The sequence below is a fragment of the Euprymna scolopes genome, chromosome 28 (genome assembly GCF_053919585.1).
Source record: "Euprymna scolopes isolate OS-2025 chromosome 28, ASM5391958v1, whole genome shotgun sequence".
Lineage (NCBI taxonomy): Eukaryota > Metazoa > Mollusca > Cephalopoda > Sepiida > Sepiolidae > Euprymna > Euprymna scolopes.
In genome coordinates this window covers 30,875,394-30,897,881 of record NC_136509.1, presented here as the reverse complement: position 1 = coordinate 30,897,881, position 22,488 = coordinate 30,875,394, and the positions used below count along the sequence as shown (strand labels likewise).

Here is a 22,488-nt window from a genome sequence, read left to right as displayed (position 1 = left end):
TGTATAGCTGCATGTGTGTATAGCTATGTGTGTGTGTGTGTATAGCTATGTTTGTGTGTGTGTATAGTTATGTGTGCGTATAGCTATGTATGTGTGTGCAGGTATGGCATTTCACTTGAAAGATCATTGTATATTTTTATGCACCTTTTATTAAGAAAACTATTAACATAAATTCAATGGGGAAAAAATCATTTTTATTTTATATATCAAGTAAAGTGAAACCTTTCCTTATTTCCTTAACTGGTATAGCTGTGTGTGTGTGTGTGCGTGTGTGTGTGTGTATAGCGATGTGTGTGTATATCTATGTGTGTGTGTATGTATAGGTGTGTGTGTATAGCTATGTGTGTGTGCATGTGTATATCTATGTGTGTGTATGTATAGCTATGTGTGTGTATAGCTGTGTGTGTGTGTGTATAGCTGTGTGTTTGTATGTATGTATAGCTATGTGTGTGTGTGTGTATAGCTGTGTGTTTGTGTGTATGTATAGCTATGTATGTATGTATAGCTATGTGTGTGTGTGTGTGTGTAGCTATGTGTATGTGTATAGCTATGTGTGTGTGTGTGTGTATAGCTCTGTGTGTGTGTATGTATAGCTATGTGTGTGTGTGTATAGTTATGTGTGTGTATGTATAGCTATGTGTGTGCGTGTGTAGCTCTGTGTGTGTGCGTGTGTGTATAGCTATGTTTGTGTGTGTGTATAGCTATGTGTGTGTGTATGTATGGCTATGTCTGTGTGTGTATAGCTATGTGTGTGCGTGTGTAGCTATGTGTGTGCGTGTGTAGCTATGTGTGTGTGTGTGTGTGTGTGTGTGTGTGTGTGTATAGCTATGTATGTGTGTGTAAGGTTAGTAGGAGACAACTAGAGCAGAGTGCTTAAGTGTTCAGAAAAATTAAAAAATAAAAACATATTTATTTATACAGTGATACTTCAGTTGTCGAACGTTTCAGTGATTGAACAACCTGACATTCAAACCAAAAGATTTTCTTGCCTCTGTAGTCAAACAAAATTTCGGAGTTCAAACCACTGGCTTGGCTTCAAATGTAAACAAGCAGCGATGTTCCTCAATGAAACGTTGTATTTCATACTGGTTGTGATATTTTTTAAGTGTAGTGTGACGAACCATTCCCATGATGACGAGTTTGAATTTTGTGACAAGAGTTATACTTAGAACAGCATCATCGCAACCCCTTGGACAGTTTAGATGATATCTGAGTTATTTTTAGCACATCAGTGTGGGACCAGAACCACACAATTTGATTGGTCGACCCCTTTTTTGTCTGGGATGACAAAGGACCTTAAGTAGTCCAAAAAGTGTAAAATAAAAATTCAGTAGACCTCAATACGACAAACGAAGCCTGCATATCTTGGGATGACAGTAATTAATTGCACAAGAAAAAAAAACTTTGCTTCTAAAGTCTTTACACGAAGTTAAACGGATTATTTGAACAACAAAGAGGAAATGGACATTCTTTTACCATTGAAATCCTCAAAGTTTACAAATATAAAAGGGACTTTTAAACTCTGGAACCAATTAATCCTATTTCAGTTTATTTTAAGAGGAAATATCATTTCAGTTGTCGAGCATTTCGTTGTTCAAACAAATATCTGGAACAAATTATGGTTGAATACCGAGGTACCACTGTATATGTATTACTGATGATCAGAACAACATTGATACAGTCTGTTTCAAATCCAAGCAAAGGGGACCTATAGTTAGTCTCTTTTGTTGAACTCTCATATAAGGAGAGACTGACGAGTGTCCGACATAGGAGACCAAGTATAGATCCCCTTTGTTTCGATTTGAAACTGATGGTACTGATGGTGTCCTTATTTTCTGTAATATATGCTAGCAGTTCAGCCCGGCTTTGCTTGGGCCCTATGTACTGTTCATAACTTTATGTGCATATATATATATATATATATATATATATATATATATATATATGTATATATATTACAAAGTTTGACTCATGTCCAGATAATCTACATCTAAAATTTTAAGTGTTTAGACCCAAAAGTGGCGGAGGAGTTTGGTAGAATCTGCAAAGGTCAACTCTTTCAACTTTGACCTCTTGGCAACCAAATTCACACCCAAAAACTGATTAAAAAGCTTGCTGCGTAATACCCATTATGTAAAATTTCAAATGTTTAAACAAAAAATTGCCTGAATAGTTTACTAGAAACCGCAAAGGTCAAATCTTTGGAAATTTGACCCCTTGGTAGCCAAATTTTTGGCCAAATACGGATTAAAAAGCTTGCCCTATCTCTGAATACACTTTATGTAAAATTTCAAATGCTTAGACCAAAAATTGGCAGAGTAATTTGGTAGAGACCGTAGTGGTTAAATTTTTTAAAACTTTGACCCCAATTTTAACCCCTTAACATTTCTTGCTTTGGGCTCAAACCAAATTAAAAAGTTTGATCTATGTCCAAGTAACCTAGATCTAAAATTTCAAGTGTGTAGACCCAAAATTTGCCAAGGAGTTTGGTAGAGTTCTCAAAGGTCAAATCATTGAACTTTGACCCCTTAACAGACAAATTTCTGGCTGAAACCCGATCACATCGATTCTCCCAAATCTCAGTACCCTGTATATCAAATTTCGAGTCTGTAGACTAAAAATTGACAGAGTTATTGCATAGGGAAATGTACACAGACAGACACACACACACAGACAAACACGTTCACGTTTATAGATATATAGATAGATAAATATACATATATTATGAGGGGGGGTGAGATAGTAAATACTTTAAAATGATTCTAAAATATTTCAAAAGATAATCAAATGTATAAGAAAAAGTAATCAATACATACTTTTATATTATGATTATAGTTCCATATTTTGATTTTGGCTAAAGAAAATTCTTTAGTCTGTTGAGTATTCTTGGGGTTTATAGTTATTATGACAGGGCAATCAGGGTTGAAATCACAGCTCCACATGTTTTTAAGTTTGCTCGTCTGCAAATAAAAAAAAAAAACATTAGAGAATTAAGTTGATAATTATTAGGCATTAAAAACATATTTATTGACTTCAGAATCTTGTAAGCATTTATTTTAAATTAAAATTTTATTTTATTTAATTGCATAGTATTCTCCACTTGATAATAAAATGTTATAGGGCTTTTTCGTCATTAATTCTCAGGAGAGAATTAATTATCTGGGTTGGCATTTTCAGCTGAAAAATGCATACTGTATAAAATGAAGCCTGATTAAAGTTTGATATGTAACCCTGTAGGTGTAAACATACATTGTGTGTTCGCTGCATCCGCATGATCACTTTGTGCCGGGCCAAAAGTGTTTGCTTATCCACCCAATCAGTGTTGCAATAAAAAGTCCTCAAACCAAGCAAAACCACAAATGCAGCTTATGAACAAATCATAAATGTTTATTATTTTTGAAGATTATATATAAAGTTGTATGCTCTTTGTTGAATGACAAACTTGAGGGACCAGATCCTTGCCTGACCAGACTACAGCACATTAGATGCATTAATGCAGTCTCTTACTGAAAGTTCCAATGGGAATCACCAAGTCCTGGAGAGGCACACTGGCTTAACTGTCTGGCAGCTCTCACTAAAAATAACTGACGATTCCCAAAAGGATGAAACACTAGTGTCTGTAGGTATTTAATAATTAATAATTATTATAGTAAATAATTACATCAGCCCCTTTAAGGAACTCGTTTCTTACCGTTGAGCACTTTCAGTTGAAATAAAAAGTTGGTCAAGTTAGCTCTTATGCACAGATCATCATATAATGATTGGATCCCTCTGATAGATGTTAAAAAGCATTTAAAAAATTTTTAAATTTCAACAATATTTCTCGTGGTTAACGCGGTAACCGAATGGATTAGGTCCTTGCTAATGAAGCCAGAGATGGCTTCTGTTGCTGGGTTCGAATCTGCACTGACGATTCCTGAAAGGATGAAAACCCAGTGTCTGTAGGTATTTAATATTTAACAATTATTATAGTAAATAATTATATAATTATTAACAATTATGTTTTATACCTACAGACACTAGTGTTTTATCCTTTCGGAATCATCAGTGGAGGAAGTCACACTTGTCGCTGATCATGGGATTCGGATCAGTCTATGAAGCCATCTCTGACTCTATTAGCAAGAAACATAACCCCAGGGCCACTGTCAACCACAACAATAATTAAGTGAAATTTAATCTTTATAAAGCCAAACGTTAGTGATCAAGTGACCACAAGTCGCAATCTCACGAGTGTGAGTGTGTGTATAATGTCTGCAATTTTAAATAAATAAGAAATGGACATATTTATTTTATTTATTTATTTATTACATTTTCACCCCAAACAAGGCACATTGCCACTTTAATGTAGGGGGCTACTATCAGGGACCTAAGTTTCAGAGGTACTATGTAGGGAGTTTAGCAGCAAGATGGCTGTTCACAATGACCTATTATGTTGGCGACTCTCTTTTGGACTCTGTCCAGGAGCGAAAGACTAGCAGCAGATGCACCAGCCCAAATGTGACAGCAGTACTCCATACATGGGCGAATGGTGGCTTTGTAGAGGTACAGGATACTTTTAAGCGTAAGTAGTTTTCTAGCATGATAGAGAGAGCCCGCCTTCTTAGCAGCAGCCTTTGCAATGATCTCGATGTATATATTCCAACTCCAACTCATGTTTCCTGCGAACGTTAAGCCAAGGAGCTTGAACGAAGTGCTTTCAGGTAAAGTATCTGTAGCCATAGCTATTGGCGGTTGATAAGGTTTCATGTAATTATTAAAGGAAACGAGCTTTGTCGTGGCAACGTTGAATGCTACCATCCATTTTTGACCCCATTCCACTACAGACTGAAGGTTTTCCACTAGTGTTTCTGCCATTACCTTAGTAGATGAGAACAATTATTTTGTTCTTACTAGTATTGACCCTGGCAGACATTTATTATTTCAAAAGAAATATTATTAATCATAAATTATACAGATTGATGTAGAAAGTTGTGTGAAATTTTCACAGACTCATGTTAGTTAATTGGGGTTAGCGTTGCTGTTTAATTATTATCTTATATTTGGTTTTATTGTTTTTGTTTAATGGCTTATTAAAACCCCTTTTTTACATTATTTAATGCCAAATCATGTAATTTTGGAAAAAAGTTTTTATGCTTCAAGTTCTTTTTATCTTCAAATATTTATTGATGATGTTTGGTTTGGTTGTTCTGTAGAAAATTTTTTTTTTTTTTTGCAGAACACCATTGAAATTTAAAAAGAGAAAAGGAAAAAAAAAAAAAAAATTAATGTTGGGGGTATTTTTGGTCAAGAAGTCAATATTTTCAGACACCTTATCTGGTAGCACCACATGCCCTGGCAGGTATTACCACTACGAATCAAAGTGGATCTGGGAGCAATGGCAACTCCACATTATCTATAGCACCCAAATGGTGTCTCACCACTGGTTGTCTTTTAAGATTATAGCCAGGACCAAAAGTATCTTTATACTTAATACAAAACTGCACCAAATATAGTTGAATTGCAGAAAGGATAGTGAATTTTATGAAAGATTCTGTGATTGTGATTTTTTTCCTGGAGGAGGGTGGGGGGGGGTACATCCAGAACAACTTCTCACTTGATTTCCAGACAATTATTTGAAACATTTATAAAAAGAAAAAAAAAAAGTATGTTCCAAGTAAAGTCCAATTATTTTCAGAAGATCAAAAGCGAAGTTCAAGGTGAACATCGCTTTAACTGAAAAAAAAAAAAAACAAAAAAAAACTAGGTCAATTCATAAATCTACTTTCATGTTTTCAAATGAAAGACAGATGAGATTTTTTTTCAAAGCAAAAACAAGTGAGATATTGATTTCATATCCGTTACTTCTTTGAAACGTCGGATATTTCTTGAACATCATTTTCAAACCCTTTGAGCAAGCGATGAAAGGTAGAAGGTGCCATCAACATCTTAGATTTAATCATAGTTTGGTTTATTTGCTGAAAAAACAGAATTTTTGTATCATTTAAGACTATGGTTCACATCTTGTTTGTTATTTTGTATTAGATTATCAATGCTTCCGTTAGAGGGTTGTCCATTGTTTCAAGACACAATGGACACCCCTCTAAGGTTAGTTGTGCATATAATTGTGAGGCAAGGGTTGTTCAATCTCCAACCACACCTCTCCTAAATCAGCACTGCTTGAGTCCATTGGCAAGGAGAGGCCGAAGACTGACTGGAAACAATGCCGAGATAAGCGGAGAGTGCATACAGCACCTGAAATTCCCAAATGGTCACCCATTTACTACTGACCAGGCACAATGTTGCTTAACTTCGGTGATCTAATGGGAACCGGTGTGTCAATGTGGCATAATATATACTGCAATAGATTAGAATAGTATATCAATTCAAATGCCAGTGCGATGCTAGTTATGTTGGGCGAACATCCTTTTGACTCGTATAAATAAACCAGCATGTTCCATCGAAGATCAGACAAGGGAGGATGGAGTCTGGTGGTCTCCCTCCTTCTGCAGCCTTGGACTCTGCTATTGGCCAGCATTTGGTTGACAACCTGTGCTGTGCCGATAGATATAAAATAGAATGGTTCGAGGTGCTACATAGAGCGGACTCCAGAAACCATTTAAAGATTTTGGAGTCTGTCTCTATTGCGGTGCGTCAACCTTCTTTGTGCCGGCAAAAGGAAACATCGAACGCATTGTTTCTCTTTAGGGAACTTTGAATCTTTTCTCCCGTTTTTTTTTTTTTTCCTTTGTTGTGCCAATATTTTAATCGTTTTTAAACGTTAATAAATTTATTTTAGCGTCCCCATACTTTTGGCACATTCAATAAGTTCCCCATTAGAACTCTTTATTTTCGACATAATATTATTTTGTATGCTATCGATTTTCTCCTGATGAGATGATAGCTGAAAGAGCTCTTGAAAAACTTCCGCCTATTTTATTCAAAACTGTATATAAGTTTTTTGCTTTTTTTCTTCTGATAATTATATTTCGGTATGAGTTATTCCCCTTGGGAGTTTTTTTTTAAAGAAAACTGTCTCCCTTACATTCTAGTTGCTCCCACATTCTAGGGTTGTATGTATTTTATTTAATTATTATAGATAAAATAGTTATTCATGGACACATATTTCATTGTATCTATAGCTCATCAGTGAAGCTGACTATACTGAAGTTCGATCACACAGCTTGTGATCAAGTGTGTTACTGTTATGCTATGAAGCCTCAGCTGAAATTACATGCTATTTTATAACTTGAAATGAGTTGCTCTCCCTGAGAGCTTTTGTAGGAAGTTGTCTCCCTTAGATTCTCATTGCCATTCATTTACATTCAAGGAATGTGGGCGAATATATGCATATAAATATAAAATATATATACATACAGTGATGATCATATTTATTGGCACGGTAAAATAAAAGTTAAATTTTGTCTAATAAATTCTAAAAAAGGGATTAAATTAAAGAAAATAACAAAGTATATTATGTATTTTTAACTGGCCTTTCCGATGCAGCAATCGGATTTTAGAAAAAATAAATAACAAAGGAACAACAAACATAATTGCAAAAAACCCTTGTTCAAAATTATTGGCACGGCTTTGTTTTTCTTTTAGTATCAGTATAATATCAATCAATTTCCGGTTTACGTGCTTTCTGAACTTTTTTATAGCCATATTATGCTTGTTTAACGCTAATTCAGTGAATAATTTTTTTCAGATAATTTTTAGATAGCGATTTATTTAAACTATTATAAGTGACTAAATTATAATTTTCAATCGCCATGGTTAAAACTAAGGAACACAGCGAAGACGTCAGGAAGCTTGTTGTAGCATGCCATACCAATGGGGAGGGCTATGATAAGATTTCAAAGAAGCTAAACCTTCCCAAATCCACTGTTAGAGCCATAATAAACAAGTTCAAATCGCAAGGCCACGTTATGAGTTTAGAGGGTAGAGGGAGAAAAAGGATTCTTTCCCCAAGAGATGAACGGAAAATTGTTCGACAAGTAAAACAAAACCCAAGGATCTCTGTTGGGGAGATTGTTGATGAACAGAGCACCTCTGGAGTGAATGTATCTCGACATACAGTTGGTAGAGTTTTGAAGAGAGCTGGTTTAAAAGCATGTCATCCGAGAAAGACTCCCTTATTGAAGCCTATGCACCTGAAAGCAAGGCTAGCCTTTGCAAAACGTCATATTGATAAAGATGTTGCATTCTGGAAACGTGTTCTATGGACTGACGAAACGAAAATAGAGTTATTTGGCCATAATGAAGTGTCTTATATTTACAGAAAATCTGGCGAAGCTTTCCTGCCTAAGAACACCATACCCACAGTGAAGCACGGTGGAGGCAGTTTGATGTTTTGGGGATCCTTTGCTGCCTCTGGACCAGGGCGACTTGTTAAGGTCACAGGTAGCATAAAAAAGGAAGATTATGTTAAAATATTGGATGAAAACCTGAAAGACTCTGCTAAAGAGCTCTCACTTGGTCGTCGTTGGTGGTTCATGCAAGATAATGACCCAAAGCATTCGGCTAAACTGACTAAGAAATGGCTTGAGGACAATCATATTAATGTTTTGGAGTGGCCATCACAAAGCCCAGACCTTAATCCAATTGAAAATTTATGGAGAACATTAAAATTGAGGGTAATGCAAAGGAAGCCTAAGAATCTTATTCAATTGGAGGATTATTGTCAGGAAGAGTGGGCTAAAATTACTACTGAAGAGTGCAACAACTTGGTTGTAAACTATGAAAAGCGACTGAGGAAGGTAATCAAGGCCAAAGGCTATACAATTGATTATTAAATAAATCGTGCCAATAATTTTGAATAAGGGTTTTTTGCAATTATGTTTGTTGTTCCTTTGTTATTTATTTTTTCTAAAATCCGATTGCTGCATCGGAAAGGCCAGTTAAAAATACATAATATACTTTGTTATTTTCTTTAATTTAATCCCTTTTTTAGAATTTATTAGACAAAATTTAACTTTTATTTTACCGTGCCAATAAATATGATCATCACTGTATATTTGTTGTTTATGTAGAATGTTATATATATATATATATATATATATATATATATATATATATCAGGGTTTTTCATCATTAATTCTCTCCTGAGAATTAATGATCTGCACTAGAATCTTTAGCTGAAAAGTGTATGCTGTATAAATGAGAAACAGATACATTTTCTTATAAAAATTCTTTTATTTTTACAATTAAGCATTTTTAGAACTTGAGAGTTGGTTGAGCTGGGGACTGACCTGCCACCTTTTTTAATGGTCTCCTAATACAAACTGAGCATCTCTTTCTCTGATGATTATAAAAACAAGTGAGGGAGAGAGAGAGATAGAGATAATAATGCTTATCAGCAATAAAAGGGCAGAAACAAAGACTATGATATGCTGTATTTTCAGTTCAGCATATCTCAGATAGTAGGTTTAATGAGCTCACTGTCTTCGACCTTTCAGCAGTAACTTCAGACACACAATTTTATCAGGTTGACAAGAAAGTTCTTGCAGTTTTTAACTTTTAAATTCAGATGAACATATCTCAGCTCAAACAAAGATTTATTGATCGAAATAAGCACCATCAGAATGAAAACACTTTTGCCAACGCTAAACAAGTGGATTTATGCCAGTAATGTAAAAATTTTGCGTTCTGGCGAAGATGAAGTCACTGAAGGCGTTTTTGATATTGCTTAGGTTTCTGAAGTATTTCTCATGCAGAAAGTTGTTGAGATGCTTGAAAACGTAGTAGTCGGTAGGTGAGAGGTCTGGAGAGTATGGTGGATGAGGCAGAGTTTTGTAGCCGAATTCATTCAACTTTTGCAGGATCGGTGTAGTAACAAGTAGTTGGGCATTGTCGTGGAGGAGAATTGGGCCTTTTCTGTTGATTAATGCTGGGTGTTGTTGTCAAATTTTCTTATGCATTTCATCCATTTATTGACAGTACTTGTCTGCTGTAATGGTTTCACCTGCATCCAAAAAACTGTAATGAATGAGATGGTAACAGACTACCAAACAATCAGCATGACCTTCTTTTGGTGCAACTCTGGCTTCGAGAATTGTCATGGAGTTCCGTTGCTGTCTAACCACTGAGCTGAGCATCACCAGTTGTCGTACAGAACCCATTTTTCATCGCAAGCCACAACCCAGTCAAGAAACAGGTTGCTGCATAAAAGAAGGGAATATGACATTTCATAATAGCGTTTTTTTGTTTTTCCAATCTCTCTCAAGTGCTTGAAAATCGTCATATACATTATGTCTAATTGAAAAACAAATTCTCAAACAGTTTTGCGTTGATTGGCTTCGACCAAGGCTCTTAATTGATCGTTGTCAACATCCAATGGCCGACCACTATCTTCAAGACTATCGCCGCCGCCACAAAATTTCTTAAACCACCAATGTGCAGTAGTGGTTCCTGTTCAGTAGTGGTTCCTGGACCAAACATTTCGTTGGTATCGCAAGCTGTTTCAGCAGTTTTTCAGCCTAGATTGAATTGAAATAAGAAAATTGTGTGAATTCGCTTTTTTTTTCCATCTTGCATTCAACATTCTGAAAAGAATACATACTTATTTTAAAACGATTCCAATTGATTAGATAGAGCGAAAAACACTCTTTAAAACAAGGTATAAAGTAAAATTATTATAACAAAACTTATTTGAAAAGTACATCATTCGAAATCAAAATTAAAAATTCCGCAAGAACTTTCTTCTCAACCTAATATAAAAAATCCGTTAATCTGAGCCGAGCTAGAGATCGCTGTCACCGACATGTTTTCCATCACACATTTTTTTTCTACTTTACTTGTTTCACTAAAAGGACAAGAAAGGTCGGGCATAAGGCTTTTAAATGTGGGGAGCTCTATCTCCCCAAAAAGTGATATACTAATTTAAATAATCTAAAGAATACAAATTATCAATCCTCATCTAAAAAGTCACTAAATATTTTTTTTTTACAAGGGAGTCACAATTTATCATAGCCCAAAGGCCACACGAAGATAAGGGTTAATGAGATGCGTGATGATTTGCAAGCACATTTTCAATAATAATTTTCAGAACACCTTCATCGATATTTTTGCTCAGGTTACTTATAAGCAATAAAGTTGGATTACCCCAGTGCTTTTCAACCAGGGTTCTGTAAAACATTAGGGTTCTGCCAGTACATTCCTCATACATTAATTCCATAGCTAATATAACATACTGACCCCTTAGGGGATGTTTTGCAACTATTCTGTATTACAACTATACTGTCGCAATTTTCTCACAAATAAATCAACTTTGACCTGTTGACAACATATTTTTTTTTTTACTGTGTACGTTTTCAGCGGCCTAATTTTTTTTTTTTTTTTGCGTTTTAAATTATCCAAATAAACAATTGTTAATACTTTCTGCTTTTTCTTTTTACATTATTCCCCAGCATCTTTCAGTTGTCTTACTCTACACAGTTCCTCTCTGTCTATAATTTTTACTTCGTCCCATAATGGTAAATGGTTTCCCTTTTCTTTCCAGATATGGTCAGCTATACCTGACTTTTCAGTCTCTCCACATTCTATGGCTTTTTGATGTTCTTCTAACTGTACTTTCAATGGACGACACATCCCACCTCTACATAGTTTTCCACATTTACATGGGATTTCATATACACAGTTCTTAGTCTTGACTCTCACAAGCTGTTTCCGGAGAAAAATCAATTGTAAAAGTGATATTCTCCTGAAGGTTGAAGGTTCAATCCTCAGTGTGGGCAACCGAAATATACACTTGCGAATTACTTAGGGTGTCTATCCAGTCATGGCTGACGGAACAAGAGCATGCTACCCCCGTGAAGTAAATAAAGGGTTCCGCTTGAAATTCCGTCCAAATTCCTGAGTCCGACAGAAACATTCCAGAGTTCGACAAGATACACCTTAAGAAGGTAGGAGGTTACATCGACCGAAACATTGTGAAAATCACACTCAAGATGAGAACAGTAGTCTGAAGAATCCAAACAATGCAAATATCCTAAAGATTATTTGGTTAGGTTGTTTTTGCTAAATGACAAATCAAGATTTTCGAGTTATTTAATGTGGAATAAATATGTTATGCTTCCCACCCACCTCCACTCTTTATCCATGCCTAAACCTAAACGTAAATTCCATGAACAAAGCTTCTTTCTTAGAACTGCAGGCCTGTGTAACTCTGTTCCATTTTCCTGCTTCCCAACTAACTACAATATGGTTGTCTTTGAGTCCAGCGTGAACAAATTCTTGATGAGCCATCCCCTTGAGTAATCCAGTTTATCAAATTTCCACTACTAACGATGACTGACATGTTCCCATTAACCCTTATCCTCGAGTGGCGCCCGGGCCTTGATAAGTGGTGACTCCTTTGTAAAAAAAAAAAGTTCTTTATATTTTCAAATATTTATTCAATAACAACTTTCAGAATACTATTTCATTTATAATTTGCTTCAAACATGTTCTGTCTTAATGTGGTTCATTTAAAAGAGGCACAAATGGTATGTCATATCATTTTTATATACAGATTACTTATAAACATTAAAGCTCGGCTATACTAATAAGGAGAGTAGGAATTGATTAGAAAGTGCCCCTTTGGTTTACTTTCGCCAGCCTCATAACTCTTATTCCCTTTATTTTATCCTTTAGTCCTCACATTCCAGTAACGAGTTCGACAGAAACATTCCAGAGTTCGACAAGATACACCTTAAGAAGGTAGGAGGTTACATCGACCGAAACATTGTGAAAATCACACTCAAGATGAGAACAGTAGTCCGATGAATAATAATACAAACATTCCCTAGTTTGACAAGATACCTCTGAAGAAAGTCAATGGAAACTGACAAAGAGGAAGGAATTGCTGCTTTTAGGTCAGAATCTATCTATCTAATACTTACTCTTGGCAAGTTTTTGAACTTGAAGTAGTATTTTTTTTTTTTAGCTCCTTACATTAAGTGGCTTCATGCCTTGTTTGGAGTGATTTTCATTTCAAAAAAAGTAAATAAAAAATGAATAATAATAAAAAAAAAAATAAAAACATGATTCAAGCCAAGTCTACCATATTACATGCTCATTTATTTCTTCTTGTGTTTGCCTACGTAAAAGTGATGACAATTACCATTAATGAATTTCACTAAAACAATCTACACATTACAAACCAAACTGTTTTTTCTTTTTACAACTCAACCCACCTCCCAAAATCCACACACACACATAGTGATTCTAAAACTTAAACTATTTTATGGATACTTTTTTTTAGTTAAATAATTGTTTTATATTTTATCCTGGGCAACGCCGGGACATGGGCTATGCTAGTTAAGCCACGCCAACCACATTACATGCTCATTCATTTATTCATTCTTAGACGCATCGCTGTGTCACATTTAAATTTGAAATAGTATTTTTAGATTTGTCCGTGTTGTCTTCAATTTTTTTCTTAGCTTGTTCACCTTCTCTGCTAAACGTCTCTTCACTGCTTTCTGGTTATTTCTAATATGCGTCTCCCACTTGAATTCCTCACTCATCATAATCTCAATTCCCATTTTCAAAAGATTACAAGGTTACGTATGCTTTCAGAAGGTGCCAAAATTTACATATGCAGGACATGGTCCCTCGAGATTCACACTGAAACCGAGAGCAATTTCTTTTTCTTTTTTAATAAATTTTTATTTCGAAGCAACTATGTCCTATTTTATCAGAGTATTTTAATGCAAAACACGTAGATCGTTCAAGTGATACGTTTTTTAATACTTTTTTTTTACTTAAATTTCTTTCACGCATACATCCACATTAGAAGACTGTTCGTCAGTCATGCTTAAGCTTGAAATATCATTTTCAGCACTTGTGCAGATAGAATACTACTTCATCTATAACTGAGTAAATAAAAATATGTATTTTATATTGGGACCCTACATCAGTAAGCAGAGATTATGTTAACTAGTATGAATTTGGGTAACAGTTCTTAGTTCATGTCATGATAAGCTGGCCGCAAACGGAAATATACCAGCTGTGGGTGGCATGATTGAAGCAGGGGTGTGGGTCCAAGGTAAGCTCCCTAGGCAAAATGTGCTGGAAATGCAGGTGTTGAATGATATTACAGAAAGAGGGATCATAAACGCATTTTAAATCTAGGCATTTCGAATCCTAATGCTTCTCATCAGAAGTGGAGAAGGGAGCTAAGTTACAGATATAGCAACATCTAGCTTAGGATACATTTGGATGGAAATGTAAAATAAAATAAAAATTGTTTTATATATATACTAGCGGGAGGTGCTCGGCATTGCCCAGGTGTTTGGAGGTGTGTGTTAATCAAAATAAAAGTTGTAGTAGGCAGGCAGGCTCAAAACCGTATCGCGAAGGAGGAAAAGAACATGAAAAAAGGGGTTGGTAATTAACTTTTGCCCGGGTGGAGGATACTGGCACAAAGACGAAATAAAAATTTTTTTAAAAAGATAGAGAGAGGGAGAGAGGAAGGATCAAACTCGAAAATGTAGGGTAATTAATAATAATTAATCTTCCTCGCTATCCATTACACATAGTGGATAGTGAAATCAATGAGTTGGTAATTAACTTAAGTATCACACAAACGCAGAAATGAACATTGCTTTTTAAATCTGGCCGGAGGCCAGTTAAGCTTCCCGCTTTCTGTTGTTTTATTTATTTGTTTCCCCATGAAAGCATTGTTTTTAATGTTGGGGAAAACCAGCTCCTTCAAAAAAAGGGGGAACTCTGGCAGTATCTAAATAAATAGTAATTGTCTCAGTATGAAGGGTTTCCCCTACATTGACCAAGGACCAATTACCGTTCTTAGTTCATGTCATGATAAGCTGGCTGCAAACGGAAATATACCAGCTGTGGGTGGCATGATTGAAGCAGGAGTGTGGGTCAAAGGATAGCTCCCTAGGCAAAATGTGTAGAAATACAGGTGTTGAATGATATTACAGAAAGAGGGTTTATTAATGCATTTTAAACCTATTCATTTTGAAGACCAATGCTTGCATCAGAAAAGGAGAAAGGAGCTAGGTTACAGATATAGCAACATCTAGCTTAAGGTACATTATGTAAACTAAAATAAAAATTAAGTTTTATACATGTGTGTGTGTGTGTGTGTGTGTGTGTGTGTGTGTGTGTTTGTGTGTGTGTGTGTGTATGAATCCAAAATAATATATTAGAATATATTTATAAAGAAAATTTCAGTGATCAGTTTGAGTCGGGAAGCTGGACAAACATGACGTGCCCAACAATGTAGAAATCTAAGCAAATGTTGCCTCGAAACTCCACCCATGTATTGCCATCCTTAAGACTAAGTTAGAAGTAATCAGAATGAGATATTGGTCTCTCCTCCCAGGAGCAACCATTCTCTAAATAAAACCTTGAAAAACCCAGCAAGTCTCTATTGCGTTCCCATGCATGAATAGATCTGTCTTAAGTTAAACAGAAGATCAACAGCCACGAGGTGATCACAACCTACGCATGGAAAAGCAATGATCAGAAAATAAAGACGAGCAATTACACACGCACATAAAAAACACATTGTTTTGTTGAGTTTTTCTTGATCATTCACTGGCGAAAACATGCAAAAGTGCTCATTTACGAAAAGACTATGTGCAAACTGTTTAACATAAAATGTTACAATTTGTTTCCATAAGACTTTTTTCTATGTAATTTAATTACAAAAAAATACATGCTAAAATATTCCTCAGTTTCGAGATAAAGTTATGTTTGAAAAATAAAAAAAACTTACATTTTAATTGTTCTAATCCGGTGTAATTTTCAATTAAGTTAACTGAGTCATCTCTTATTGCTTGTCTATCATGTTCACCCTTTCTTACTGTATGTTGTTACACTTAGTAATGCTAGAGAATGGATAGAGAGAGAGAGGGGGAGAGAGAGGGAGAGAGAGAGAGAGGGGGATGGAGAGAGGGAAAGGGAGAGAGAGAGAGAGGGCGGGAGAGAGAGAGAGAGGGAGATGTGTGAGTTATAGTGTAGACACGTTGACCGGAAGTCAAAATCAGCATTGGATTGCGTGTGAGTCATGTGATCAGGTTAGCTGAATCAAAGAGATTTGGTTGGGACTTGGAAGAGAGCGGACGGCTTCGCCGTTGTCTCCTCCCCTTCGCTGGGGGGAGGGGGGGGGCAAACACTGACGTAGTAGAAATAAGACCTAGAGGAAACCACAGGCCAAATTCACTTTCTTTTCTTCTGTGATCGATCTGGAAGGTGAATAAAAAAACTATAGAACCAATTTCTTGTCTTGGAGTGAAATAAATCTTCGTCCCCAAAAACAGGTACCAGTCTCCCTCCCAGACGAGAATTTCCAGATGGACCAACAAAATGGCAGAAGGTATGTTGAAAATACATGACAGGTCATACACATATTCACACTTAACAGCATATGAACATATGTAATAGAAAGAGCACTAGACGATCACACACACAACGACATTAACTCTGATAAGATAATCAAACACTCAATCCTTTATAAATAGACAATACAACAGTAAGAGATATGTACTGAATATACAACAGTACTCAATACGCAAGATAGAGCATGTGTGTGTAGGAATACATTATTATACTTGGTGAGTTGTAAATGATGGAGAAGTTACTCAACATGGTCAAAGTGTAGTATCTGTTCTTCAGATGCTGCATTTCAGTTTCTTGTTCTCTGTCAGTGGAGGAGAAATCCTTCACGACTGAGACAATTTTTATTTTTGTTCCCTTTCTCCATGTTAAAAAACGACCCTGGTGTCTAACTCTGTCCCGTGGGGAGGCATTGTAAATAGGAACATGGCCAGAGAATATGCAAAAACAAATATATATATATATTTTTTTTTAATTACATCTTCATCCCAAACAAGGCACATAGCCAATTTGATGTAGGGGGCTACTATCAGGGACATAAATTGCAGGGATACTATGTAGGGAGTTCAGCAGCAAGATGTCTGTTCACATTACACTTGAACTTCTGCATGTCAGTACAGTTGGGGAAGCACGAACCTAAAAGGGAATTCCAAAGTCTAGCAGTTCTGGGGAAGAAACTATTAGAGTAGAAGGCTTTCTTACATCTAAGGATTTCTACTGTGTAGGGGTGGGACTTTGCTGCTTGTCGGGTTTGCCATGTGTATTTACGTCGAGGAGGTAGAAGCGCTTATAGTTTGTCAGAGCATCCACCATTAAAATTTCACTATATTACTAGTGGGACCTGTGGAAATTCCACAGCAGCATCTTTCATATGTAATATATTGCTGTCGGGCATTCTGTGGACGTTCAGCGTGAATGGAGACCCCACAATATTATCGTAACCCTTTTTATCTAAGTAATCTGGTTAATGTAGTGCCAGAATATATCTGGTTATTACAGTTTATCTCCAATATACTTATAGGAGTCTGTGACATATTTCCATTGGATGGATGCCCCGGCGTGAACAGAAGCCCCATGATATCATTATACTATCTTTAGACAGAACAGATGCTGAATCCTAGCCAGAAGACCAAGAAGGTATATTTACATACGGCCCAAACGCAACACCTTTTTTTTTTTTACATTGCGTCTTTGGTGATTGGGAGATCTTATTTATTAAAAAGGAGAATAGACAGTTATAACATACTACGTACATTAAATTATTGTATGTATATACTAATAATTTAATGTTCGTAGTATGTTATAACTTTCTATCCTCCTTTTTAATAAATAGGATCTCCTGATCAAATAATTTATAATCTATAATGATAAATGTACGTACGGATATTAAAGGTACTACGGGATTAATATATAGATTAAGGGAAGTAGAAGATAAGTAACTTAGTGTTGCCTGGGAATACATAATAACTAATGTAGATTTCATTATACTTTTAAAGAGTGACAGCAGAAAGTCAGCGTTGCCTTGCTGCTCAACTCCCTATATAGAATCCCTGTAGATTTGGCTCCAAATAGTAAGCTTTTAAGCCCAAGTTGCAATATGTCTTGTTTGGGGTGAATGATAACATTTAAAAATATATTGATGAAGATATTACCACTAGACAAAAACGTAGGAAAGGGAATTTTCACAAAGAATGAGAATTCCTACCAAACTGTAGTCCAAAATAGGACATATTTACTTTGGGGGGAATGATAACATTTAAAAATATGTGCATTCACTGCATGAGCTGTGATCGTTTCACTCGCTGTGTTGGTCCAAAGTTGTTATTCGATTCAGTCAGTGTTGAAAAAAATGAATTCTTCTTTCAAACAAATACCACAACAAATAATAATACATATTTATTTTTCTGGAGATTATAAGTTGCACTCGTTTCCTTAGGTTGAATGGCAGACTTGCAGAATGAGATCTTTTACCATGGCTAACTAATTAGATGTTATCAAATAACATTTACACTATTAAGATAGTATGAAACAACACAAGTTTATTTTTCTCTGAAGTTTAAAATGGAACTCGTTTTCTTGGGTTGAATATCAGGCTTGCTGTTACGGGTTTTAAAATGGCTGTCTGTACAATAACCATGTAAAAATGATGCAACAACACAATGGAACGTTTTACAGATGTATAAAAATGATGATAATTTAACTATGATCATCTCTCGAGTTGAAGCCACAGATGTGTTTCTCAACGTGTCATGGTGGACTCCCCTTTTCTTCGATCACTTTTATTCCATCCAAGGGAAATAACTCTTTTCTTAGGTTGACCCCAACACTTGCAGAATAAGACTTTTGCAAATCAGAATATAAGTCTAATCAACACAATTCTTTAGCTAAGAGCCCCAAGGGTTCACGTTGCCTGGAGAAAATACTGACCTAACTGATCACTAGGGCTATGACAACAGTATATTCTTTTCATTGTTTTGACTCTCGAGTGTGTATTCGTCAATATCCTATATGCTTTTATACGGAGTGATGTGGTTCTCGGTTGATTAACTGTGTCTAATTGTGTCGATATATACTTGAGAGTAAAAACAATGTAAAGAATATTCTTTTGTCATAGCCCTAATGATCACCAACCCTCAGAAAAACCCAATGCTTGTGTTCTGCCCAGAGGGCAGGCTCTCATTCTTTCCCTTTCTCATCTCCTGAAATCAACTCTTGACCAAAAATCTTAGATTCTGACCTTTGTCAGTGGTCACTGCTAATCTCTGAGCTACGACAGTTGAGTTATCTTCCCTTTTCTGAGATAAAGGAAAGTCTGTTTGGAGTGACCTGTTCTTGGTTGTTGTTATTGTTATTGTTGTTGTTGTTGTTATGCAAGTGGGTTTAGGGAAGGAGTACATAACAGTCACCATTGCCAATTGTCACAATGTTGCCTCACAATCTACCCAACACTCATTAACCCTTATCTTCGAGTTGACCTCAGGCCTTGATAAGCGATGACCCTCTAGTAAGAAAAAAAAAAAACTCTAAAGAAAATAAATCTGATTTTAAACTGGAGTGATAATTCTTTGTTGCACTGAATCAAACAACAACTTTGGACTGCAAGTGGGACAACCGCGGCCTGTGCAGTGGATGCACACATGCATATGCAAAGCGAGAGACACTGGCTTTTTACAAGGAATGGTGCACCTTCTCCAAGTGATGTCAGCTCAAGTAACAGCACGAAGCTGGATACTTTACCAGAATAGATGAATTCTTGTTCTGGAATCTGGTAAGACCAAGAGACGACAAGAAAGTAATACTGCAATATATTTAGATCGTCAATTGAGGAAAGGAAAACTATGTTCTCAACCTCTTTACTAACTCAGTTTTCGAGATGTCAAGGAGAACTTTAATTGAATATTTGAATATCTATGTATCTCATATAGAGATCAAGTATTAGCCCCAAGAAAGGGGCCCCTTGATTTCTGAAAACTTCGACTGAATAAAGTGAAACATATATATATATATATATATATATATATATATATATATATATATATATATATATATCCCTATATATGATAATTTAATTGCGGAAATTCCCCTCCGGAACAAAATACCGTAGGTTTACAACAACAGGTGCCACATTCAAATTTCTTATGCCTACACTATTATGTAACTATGGAACATTTTAGACACATTAATTCGTTATAATAAAACCCTAGATTAAATCCTAAGAGTGACATCATCACGATCGCAAAGACATACAATGGAAGTAGCTGTTATTTTCCGCTAAAGTACTCCTCCTACTTCCAGTTGACACCGGGAGGTGTTCTGCATTAGGGTCATATATGGGGTTTCGCCCTAATTTTCTATTTGAATATCTATGTATCTCATATAGAGATCAATTGTTAACCCCAGGAAGGGGGCCCCTTGATTTCTGAGAACTTCAACTGAAGTAAAATGAAACAAAACAAAACGCTGCATAATGCAAAATCATATGATGCAATACTTTTAATAAATATATGATCGGCGCTTCTACACTATCGGAACGAAATTTCGGAAATCGTAAAACTGAATTTCACATGAAAAGAATGGTATCTACGTATTCCTCATATTTGTAAAATGATTATATCAAAAAATTATGAAAATTGATAAGGTAGAAAATTATTTATTAAAGAAAATGGAATTCGAAGAAAACAATCATATTTGCTTATGTAAGACACAGGAGAGTTCAAAAGGTAGGTAATTTCCTCCTGAAAACTCAGGAAAAGTTTCAACAGTTCCAAAACCTTTTATATATGTTATTTTTACATTATTTAATTTTTAGGCAAACATCTTTATATTAAACCATTATGAAAAAATCGTAAATGAAAACCAGACTCAGAAACATTGAATATATTATGTTTTTTTTTGTTTTTCTTTTTACATGGGGGGGGGGGTCACCACTTATCAAGGCCCAGAGGCCACTCGAGGATAAGGGTTAATGGGTATACATTAGTCATTGTGATTTTTAGCATAGCAAACATTAGTGGGAATTTTGTAACTTGGATTACTGAGGGGGACGGTTCAATAAGAATTTGTTCACGTTGGACTTGAAGACAATCAGATTGTAGTCAGCTGGAAAGCAGACAAATGGAATAGAGTTCTACAGGCGAGCAGTTCTAGGAAAGAAGCCCTGTTCATGGAACCTACGTTTAGGTTTAGGCACAGATAGATAAAGAGTGTGGGAAATTGTTGATAGTGGTTCTGGCTAGACGAGTGTTTTTTGTGAAAGTTTGTTATTTGTTTTGCATTGGTCACATTAACCATTTAGAGTTACTTCCCTTGTTTATGGTTTTGTTTCGCTTCATTGTAAAAAAAGACATGGTTGCAATTTTTCACCTGCTAACACAATTAAAGTTGTTGTTTTGTTTAATATTCAGGTAATTTCGACTGCATAATTTGCAAGCTACCATTGTAATTAGAATTGATAAAATAAACACCTAGAAACCATTGTTTTTTTATCTGAAAACTCTGTTTGTCGACTACAAAATTTTGTTCTTATAGTGCAGAAGCGCCATATAATCTTCTAGAAAATGCTTTCTACACGTGAGTGTATGAAATATGCATGTACGAAAGTAACACCTTTGCTAATATCACTGAAAAGCGTGGCATACGAATGAAATTCGGAGAGAATTTGAAGAGGTAGAGTCTGAATTTTTAACATGACAACTATTGGGAATGGCAAGCCTCCATCAACAATAGTAACATTATTCAGACGTGGGAAGACCAACAGAAGACAGAAAAGGCAAATGCTTGTGAATCTATAAGAATAGTTAATCATTTATAGCTCCAAAAGTACTTGACAATTGTACAAAATTTTGGAATGAATCACAGAAGCAGGAGGGGGGGGGGTTAATACTACTACTGTTTATATTAAAAACAATAATATACCGGTCAGAATTTCAAAGTTGGTTCAATCGTTGCTACAGTTGATAATAACTAATAATGACATCTGCAAATGGAGATTTGGTATCTGCTTGTCTAAAGCCAGAACTATACTACGACTATGTTTTAATACTCAATTCAGCTGATTATAATATTTCTGACTAATGCATTATCTTTCGATGTTTGATTAGGAATGGATGGTAGTACAGTATCTGTTCTGGTGTCATGATGCAATCCTCCCAGGCATTTGGGGCAGATAGTGTAGTATATGTTCATTTGTCATGGTTCTATCCTCCCATGTATTATCTTCCTCTTGTTTTTAGAGAAGACATTGCAGTTTATGTTCATTTGACACACATATATATGTATATATATATATATATACACGAGGGGTGTGCAATAAGTAATGCCCCTGACCCACTTTCCATAGCAGTAGAGCAATGAAACTTGACACAGTTATTAGTCTTTCTCTACATAGGAACCACCCAGAGTTATGCATTTCTCCCATCGTTTGATGCAGCTCTGGAGACCGTTTTTGTAGAACACCCCAGGTTGGTCCTCCAACCACGACGTGACTTCAGAAATCAAGGCTGTATCATCTGGAAAACACTTTCCTTTCAAAAACAACTTCATGGCTGGGAAGAGGTGAAAGTCAGAGGGTGCAAGGTCAAGAGAGTAGGGAGGATGAGGTAGGATTCCATAACCACACACCCGTGCTTCTGATCTGGTGACATGCGAGTTGTGGACCAGAGCGTT

At 35.8% G+C, this 22,488-nt stretch overlaps 1 protein-coding gene across 3 annotated transcripts in view; it reads right to left on the bottom strand.

Moving 5' to 3' along the window:
• LOC145249553 (katanin-interacting protein-like) overlaps positions 1 to 22,488 on the bottom strand; it is a 648,058-nt gene that overhangs the window by 473,915 nt on the left and 151,655 nt on the right. For all 3 annotated transcript variants that reach the window (XM_080111227.1, XM_080111229.1, XM_080111228.1), the window contains exon 15: positions 2,817 to 2,960. In XM_080111227.1, the coding sequence (XP_079967353.1) occupies positions 2,817 to 2,960 (144 nt within the window). The remainder of the gene's footprint in view (positions 1 to 2,816; positions 2,961 to 22,488) is intronic.